We start from the raw sequence: 8,041 nt of genomic DNA, 5'->3' as shown, positions 1-8,041 counted from the left end.
GTGTGGGGCGTGCAGTAGGCGGCCGATCCATGATTCTCTCTCATCATTGATGTTTCTCTCTCTCTCACTCTCCCTTCCTCTCTGTAATCAGTAAAAATATTTTTTAACATCAGGTCTGCTGCTCACAGCGGTCATACTCTCCTGACCTGCCCACAGCCTGGAATCCCCAAAGTCTCGTCCACAGGGCACGGCAAACACAGCTCACACACAGCACTGCGTGGGGGAGGGGACGGGAAGAACACACGTGGGGATCCGAGGCGCCAAAGGGGGGCTGTTAACACTTTCCCTGCCGCCCACGCTCTGTCTGAGCCCAAGCACAGAACCTAAATGTTAATGGAGATTCCAGATGCGGAAACAGTAAGACACACTCGCGACAGGACGGACGTACAGTGGGATCCTTAATCCTGAAGACCGGACGGCACGGTGGCTACGTGTGACGCCAGCCGGTCCCTGGTCCAAGCGAGAGCCGGAAGCCACGGGCCACCTCTCCGAGCGAGACACGCACTGAACCCAGGGCCTGCACAGACACCTCCAGCCGGGAGAACGCCCGACCTTCCCATCCACACAGAATCGCTGGGTCTGGGCGGACGCCTCTGACCACGGCACCTCCAACAACCAGCATGTACATGTTTCTGATGACGCTTTAAGGAGCATCGACACGGACCGGGCACACACATGCACACACACGGCTGCCGGCGGAACGGCCGGCAAAGGCAGGCCGTGGCTCGTGGGTGTGGGCGGCTATCTCCCTGAGGGACACACACCTGGTGGGTCTGCCAAGTCTTTAGTATCAAGACTCGGAGGAGGGAAAGGGGGAGTCGCACGCACGGACGGGAGGCCGCAGAATAAACGAGCAGGCGAAGTGAGCGTCTGCAAAGTCTTTTACTTCGATGGAACAAGGAACAGCGCCGACGCCGTTCGCTGCCAGGTACACAGTATTCACGAGAACAGTGCTGGTCGTTGGAGGAAATGCACACCCTCAGGTTCTCCATGCTTTCTCTCTCTCTTTTAGAAAGATACTGTTTACCAAAAAGAAACGTCAGCAGTCCAGGAAAAACGATTTTCCCAATAAATGTACGAAAACCTAAGATTCCCAACGGAATCAAGATTATCTTCCCGCGATCACCACCTTGCAAACAATCGCATGCTTGTGGGGCACGCCCGTCCGCACCCCAGAGGACGTTCACGGTCGACGACGAGGGCGAGGCTCTCCGAGAACCCAGTGCGGCCGACGGCACACGGGTCTCCCAGGTGCTGAGGGTCCGCAGTGGGCAGCTAACACTGGATTCCATTTTATTGTATAAATAATTGTTCCCTTGGCGGTAAACCGGAGTCTACACATTCGCAACAGTCCTAGGAAATAAATACTGTGATTATGCACACGACAGGTCATGACAAAACTAGTTTCGAAGAACAAACAGCAGCTCGACACCCTTGATAAAAACCCTGATCGGAATCAAATGGGCACCTTCAAATTTCAAACATTGTCAAGGTCACAGCACAGCGAAAGTCACGTGGTTCGCACGAGGTTGGAGTCCCCAGTTCCAGAACACGTTTTCCAGTTGTGAATTAAAACAACAAACACGTTGGAAATGGTTGGTTTCAGGGATGACATCGGTTCTGGTCTGACTTTCGCGTTATTTTCTTTATAAGACGTTGCACTCAGTGTCCGTTCATGGTCTGACTGGTCTTCAGTATTTCATTAGTGCGTATAAAAGAAACTCCTAAAAACCGACAGTCCTTCACACGTGTGTATATATGTATACATAAAACAATCTCATCTCAGACATGGCTGTCATGGACAGAGCCACACACACTGATGCTAGACATGAGCGCTTCCACCTACAGACAGCGATTTCAAAATTTCACGTACATTCATTTGATCACAGTAAATATTCCCAAACTCAACGTGTGACAGAATATACATCTTGTTTGCACCCGAAGCTGACCACCACCGACATGTACAGTGTGACTGAAAGAAGCCAATGTTTAAAAACGTTTTAATTCAAGATAACAACCCCATGGGAGGAGGCGGGAGACTGGGAGGACAAGAAGTATTTGGTCTTCGTGAGGCGATACAAAACAGACCATTCTCAAAGACCATTTCGTTTGGAGAGATCGACAATACCAAAGCATCAGGTGGATGTAAGAAAACAGCTTCTGTCCGTGTGATTTCCTTAAAGCTGTTTACAGGTAGGTATTCCCTCCCACGGGGGCATCAACTTTAAAAAAGAGATAAGAGATGAGAGACAGGCAGGCACAGAGCCCGGGTGGGAGGCGCCGCGTGCAGAGTCCGCAGCCGGGGCTCGCGCGGCAGGTGGGGGACGGACAGGTGGCCTCTCGCCCGATCACAAGTTAAAAAAAACCCGCAGAGGAAACAAACATGGAATCTCATACCTGCCCACCGCCCAGCCGACAGCACGATGGGAGCGGGTGCCAGTTCATATTCGGAGATGAGCGAGCTGTTCAGTGTTTACACAAAAGTACATAGTACGGATATATATTCGTTTGTACAAAATAAAATCAATGTCATTTGCCACCATAAAAACCTTTACTCGAGGGAGGAGACGTGCTCGCGCGGCCGGTCGTGGGGGCCCCACTAGGTCATTCAACGCAGAGAGTCGAGTGCGAGAGCGAGTCACGTCCCTACGCGTGGGTGTTAGGATGACAATTCAGATTATTTTGCAAACTAATCCTGAGAAAAATCTGTTTACAATTTAAACAGTAATGTTATGTAAAAAGTCTTAACAAATCCACTATTACAAATATCAATTTCCTATGTGGTCATCTATATATACACACAATAAAATGGTAAATATATGCAAAAATATTTAAAAAACACATGCACAGACCACTTCCTCCTGGGAATCTGGGCTTCCTATGAGGCCTGTTCTCCTCCCCGTCCTCCCCCAGCCCCCCACCTGCTCCCTGGCTCTGCATGAAGCCAGAGAAACAGACCTACTTTACATTCAGGCTTGGAACCCGAAACGACCCTGTTGTAGCAAATGACTGGTCAAACGAGCAGCCTGCCCTGCTGGCGTGCGTTTTGCTTTTGCCGCCGTCAGTCTTCGTGATCCGTCCGTGACGAGCCGGGAAAACACACAGTTGCTCAATCAACACGTGGCTGGCGCCAGGCTCCTGAACGGTCCCGGGAGGCCCGGGCCGCTGTCCGGGCGTGAGGTCACCGCACACACAGGCGTCCGTGGCCCCGCCGACTACCTACAGAGGTCGGCGAGCGGGGCGTCCCTCTTGTGCTTCCTCCGCTTGCCTTGGAAGCACTGGTTAGTGGGTTTGCCTGGATGCGGCTTGTTTGCCACCAGGACACCATGGCTGGTGGGAGCTGTACCTGGGAAGCCTTTGCTGGAAGAACGGAAGAGCCGGGCGGGTCCGTGCTGCGGGAAGGAAGCGGGCAGAGACGTCAGTACCATGAGGCGCCCGCACGGCTCCCCCCACCCCGGGAGCTCTCAAGCCAGGGCTCTCCCCGAGCTCCGGAACTGGCGCTCTGTCCCTGGGGTGCCGAGCGAAGACCCTGCCCTCCCCGCAGAGCAGGTGGGCGCACTCCTCCCAGGAGCCTGCCAGCCAGGACGCCACAGAAGTGGCCCCGCGGGGCCCGGGCCTGAGGCCGGGCTGGTGAAGGACCTGCAGGTCAGCGCGGGGAGAGGTGGGATGGCCTCAGGCCGGGCCGGGAGCAAATGGCTTCTCCCCCATCAGGTGCCGTGCCCATGATGATACAACTTCAGGCAACAAAACAGCTTAAAATAGAGGCGCTCTGAGGCCTTTGTAAGTGAAAGCTGATGCCAAACACTGCCCATTTCAGCCCAGGCACCTGCATCGGCCATGAACACATCCCAGGGCCCGCTATTCCCAGGTGCGCCCGCGGCCACCGGTCACTCCAAGCTGCCCCTGCAGAGACTCAGGTGCAAGGAGACCCTTTACAGCCACTGCGGCCTCTCTGCTGAGTCTGGGGTGAGGGCGGCGGGCCCGGCATCGCACCAGGACCGGGACGGGACGCCCGGAGGTCTGTGTCCCGGGCCCTGTCACTAGAAGCCCGTCGTGCAGTGCAAGCTCTTAGAACCAAGCAGGTTAGCTCTCTAACCTGAGTCCCCTGCAAACCCACGCCGTACACGTGTAACTGGCATGTAAGAAGCTGGACCTGCGCTGCACTGAATGCTCCGTGATGCACACGTGTAACTGACATGTAAGGAATGACGATGCACACATGTAACTGTCATGTAAGGGACAACATACTCTGCACTGCCTGCTCACAGTGACACACGTGTAACTGGCATGTAAGAAGCTGGACCTGCGCTGCACTAAACGCTCAGTGACACACACGTGTAACTGACATGTAAGGGACGACATGCTCCGCACTGGCCGCTCAGTGAGAAGCGTGCTCACACACCTGTGACTTGCTGGCGCTGCTGGGTGTGGCGGGGGCCGGGGCGCTCTGCACCTTCCCCCCCGCCGGCGAGGCCTCCACGGCCACCTCCTGCGACCCCACTCGGCTCCCAGGGGACGGACGGCAGAGCAGCTGCTTCGGGGCTTTGCACGGCGTGGCGTCGGAGTCCTGACACAGGCCGCACGGGTACAATGTGGCATGTGAGTAACTTAGTCAACGTTCAAAAAGAAACCCATTCCAGCTAAGTGCTCCCGGGGCCAGTGTAAACATCTGGGAACTGAAGGACGCGCACAGAGGACTTTACGAAGAGCAGTGGTTAAGTTTTCCTCCGACACCGAAAGCGGCTCATTTCCCCAGAGGGTGTCTGTTCGCTCCTCCCGCCCGGGCACGTCTGCCTCCACCCCTGTGTCTGAGTCGCCTCGCTCGGCGTGGCCCTCCCAGCACCCAGGTCAGCTCCGCCCGTGAGGCTTAGCGCCCCCCTATGCCGTGCAGGCGCTGTCGGCAGGGAAACGGCGTCCTTCCCGCATTCAAGCCCTCTGCCTCCCGCCTCCCCAGGCCCACATGCAGCACTGGGGGGCCGTCTCGGGTCTCAGTGCCATAAACTGCATCAACCCGAGGGGCAGGGGAGCTGCGGGAGTGATCCCCAAAGTCCCCCGGGAAAGGCGGAGAGCAGAGCAGGCTGCCGGGGGTGGGAGGGGACGCGAGACGCCGACAGGCCTGCGTGGGTGAGGGACTGTGTCGGGACCAGCTGGTGACGGCTGTCCAGCACCGAGTGCACTGGAGGGAATCAGACGTTCTCAGCGTGCACCTGGCCTTACAGCCGGGCCGGTAACATCCCACCAGGGGGCTCCGAAGCATCTGAGGGAGGGGCCTCGCAGAGCGACGCACGCGCTCCACCTGCGGATGCCGACAGCGGCGGCCACCGCCTTAGACGCCCACGGGGACCCCTGGGTGGGGTGGGGGTGGGACTGGCTGATGGCGTCTCGGGGGACGCTGCCTCTCCCCCCTCTCGTGAGGGCTGGGTTCTCGTGTGCACGCATTCGTAAAAACTCCGTGACTGTACGAGATTCCCTATGTGTCCATCTCATGTCAGAAGCAACACTGGGACCACCCTGTGCTCTGGCTAACGGGGGGCATGCAGCACTCGGGGCGCCCAGTGACCTCCCCCAGGAGCCTGTCAGGGAAGCGGCAGGAAGGGAGCCCCGCTTCGTACCCACTGCGTGCGGGAGGGGCAAGCGCCATGTGCGCGGTGGGGCCCGGGCAGGGGCACGGACGTGCGTGCACGCGTGCGGGGAGCTTGTCGATGGTAACGCGACAGCGAGAAGCAGCGTGAACGCCTGAGATTCCCCAGTGACAACGCAGTGAGCGGCCCCCGCCCGCGCCCCGTACTCACCACGTCGCTGGAGCTGGACTGCGTGGCGGACGACGAGGACACGGGGCCCGACGAGGAGTTGGAAGAGTGCTTGCTGAGCGGCTCTGCGGTCTTGCCCCTGCATTTCCCGAGGGCGTCGCTCTCGCCCGAGAGGCTCCTGTGACATTTCTCCAGCTGCGGGGGCTCCACCATCAGGGTGACGCCGTTTCCTGCAAGGGGCGGAGAGTGGGAAACGTGTCTTCCCCGAGTCACGCCCCGGGGGACAGCGGGTGGGGACAGCGGCGACGGCGCGGGACTCACCGTTGCACGAGGGCTCAGGCCGGCTCGGCAAGCCCCACTGCTTGGAGATCCAGTCCCGGTAGGTGGCCACCTCGTCCGTCACCCTGATGATCCTGCCCAGGATGCTGCGGGCGGGAGGAGAGGGGGTGAGCCTGAGGCCGGAACCCGTCCTCCGGGGGGCCTGCCGCGAGGGGGGGGGGCGCGTTACCTCTCCGTCTCGTTGTTGGGGTAGTGCTTGGCGATGGGCGACACAGCGTGGCTCAGCACCACGTAGGCGTAGTCGAAGGCCTGCTTCACCTGCATGGCTCCATACGAGCTCCTCCCGACGTCATTGCCTGGGGAGAGGGGCAGGTCAGAGGGGCCACCGCTCCTCGGGGCTCTGCCTGCCATGCGGGCGATCGGGCCCCACAGAGCTGCCCTGGGACCCGGTGTGGACGTCCCGACTGAGCAGTTAGAACCCGGCCTGCCAGGCACCACCCCACAGGCTTCCTGCAAACAGGACCCGCCGGTTTCTCCTGCGAGAGCCCGGGCGACACACTCCTGTCCTCCCAGCCTGTGAGCACCGCCCACGGGGTCAGGAGCCCCGCACCGCAAGGCCGTGGCGCCGACAGTCTTTCTGCAGAGCAGGTCCCACAGACGGCTCCTCAAGGAGGAAACACACGGGACTCTTCAGTCACGAGATGCCCAGGCAGCCGGCAAAGGCCGAGGCCACAACTTCCCTCCCTCCCGCCCGCCCTGTCAGAGCTCACGCCCCAGGACAGGCGAGCGCAGTGCCCGAGACGACAGTGCAGGACAGCGGAGCTTCAGCCACACCAGGAGGCCCCGCTGCCCAGGGACCTAGGAGACGATGAGCACGCAGCCCCGGGAGCACAGGGGTGGGGGGACCACCCTTCTTCCCTCCCACCGCCCGATGCTGGGGCAGCGTGCAGGCCACGCACAACCGACGGGAGGGGAAGCTCAAGGAAGACCAGCCGCCTCTGAACCCATCGCTCACTCCGCTCGGGAGTCTGTTACTGGGCCACGGCCCCAGGACTCGAGGCCTCGCGCTGAAGCCGGGGGACAGCCCACAGCCCGGGGAGAGGAGGCCGGAGCAGGTCAAGGGTCAAGGGGTAATCGGTGCTGGAAGGAGACGGCACCGGGGTGAACAGCGCCACGTGCAGTGATGGCCTGCAGAACTGTGCCCCCGAAACCCATGTGGCTGCTAATGATGTCACCGTCCATTAAACTAAAAAATAAAAGCCCTGGTTGGCAACAGCCTGGAATTGGGTGATGAGGAGACGAGAAAGGAGACAAGTGGCTGTCAGAATGGAGACCAGACCCCCCCAGCCACACCCACTTCCACCCACACCACTCCCCACTCGCCCAGGGTCTGCAGCGTGTTTTCTGGTGTGTGTGTGTGTGTGTGTGTGTGTGTGTGTGTTCATGTGTTTCCGCTGGCGTGTGCTGACTTTCCTATATCTGCACATGAAGTATTCTGATGAACAGAAAATGTCCACATTAGAAGCTGATCCTGAATGTTTTGTGGGAACAGTGCCAACCGCCACACGGTGACCACGCCGCGCCCCTCCCCCGCCCGCCCACGGATTCCCTAATCTCAGTACCTGGCTGTAAAGGATCCTCGATGTAGAGCATCGACGGCCTGTAGCCATCCAGCATGTTCTTCTGAACTTCATCTTTGGCCACATATGAACCCCCATCCTTTATCCGGATGCCAGTCTTTAAATAATTGAAGTGCCGTCCATATAATTCAAAAAACTCTATCAAGAGAACACCATAGTTTGTGTTGGGGATGCAAGCATCTTCCCTGGGATGTAACTACAACCAGAAGGAGAAGAAAAGAAGTTACGTTGCACGTCCTCTGACTTCTCCGGGGGGTGACACATGACATCTGACTTCTACCCCCAGCACTGCCCGCTTCTGGTCTCGCAGCTGCGACACACACCCCGCCTCCCGGGCAGAGCGCTGGGCCGCTGGGAGGCTGGGCGGACGGC

The 8,041-nt window shown here is 58.9% G+C and overlaps 1 protein-coding gene across 1 annotated transcript in view; it reads right to left on the bottom strand.

Moving 5' to 3' along the window:
• Window positions 1–863: 863 nt before the first annotated feature.
• Window positions 864–8,041, bottom strand: part of PAPD5 (PAP associated domain containing 5) — a 24,384-nt gene continuing 17,206 nt past the window's right edge. The window contains exons 7-12 of the mRNA XM_006777046.2: window positions 7,652–7,865; window positions 6,259–6,385; window positions 6,072–6,175; window positions 5,793–5,980; window positions 4,403–4,567; window positions 864–3,392 (exon numbers count right to left, since the gene is read on the bottom strand). Coding sequence (XP_006777109.1) covers window positions 3,216–3,392; window positions 4,403–4,567; window positions 5,793–5,980; window positions 6,072–6,175; window positions 6,259–6,385; window positions 7,652–7,865 — 975 coding nt within the window. The 3' untranslated portion in view covers window positions 864–3,215. The remainder of the gene's footprint in view (window positions 3,393–4,402; window positions 4,568–5,792; window positions 5,981–6,071; window positions 6,176–6,258; window positions 6,386–7,651; window positions 7,866–8,041) is intronic.

This window comes from Myotis davidii, unplaced genomic scaffold (genome assembly GCF_000327345.1).
Source record: "Myotis davidii unplaced genomic scaffold, ASM32734v1 scaffold328, whole genome shotgun sequence".
NCBI classification, from domain to species: Eukaryota; Metazoa; Chordata; class Mammalia; order Chiroptera; family Vespertilionidae; genus Myotis; species Myotis davidii.
The sequence above is the reverse complement of the archived record's forward strand: the minus strand, read 5'-3'. Positions and strand labels throughout refer to the sequence as shown.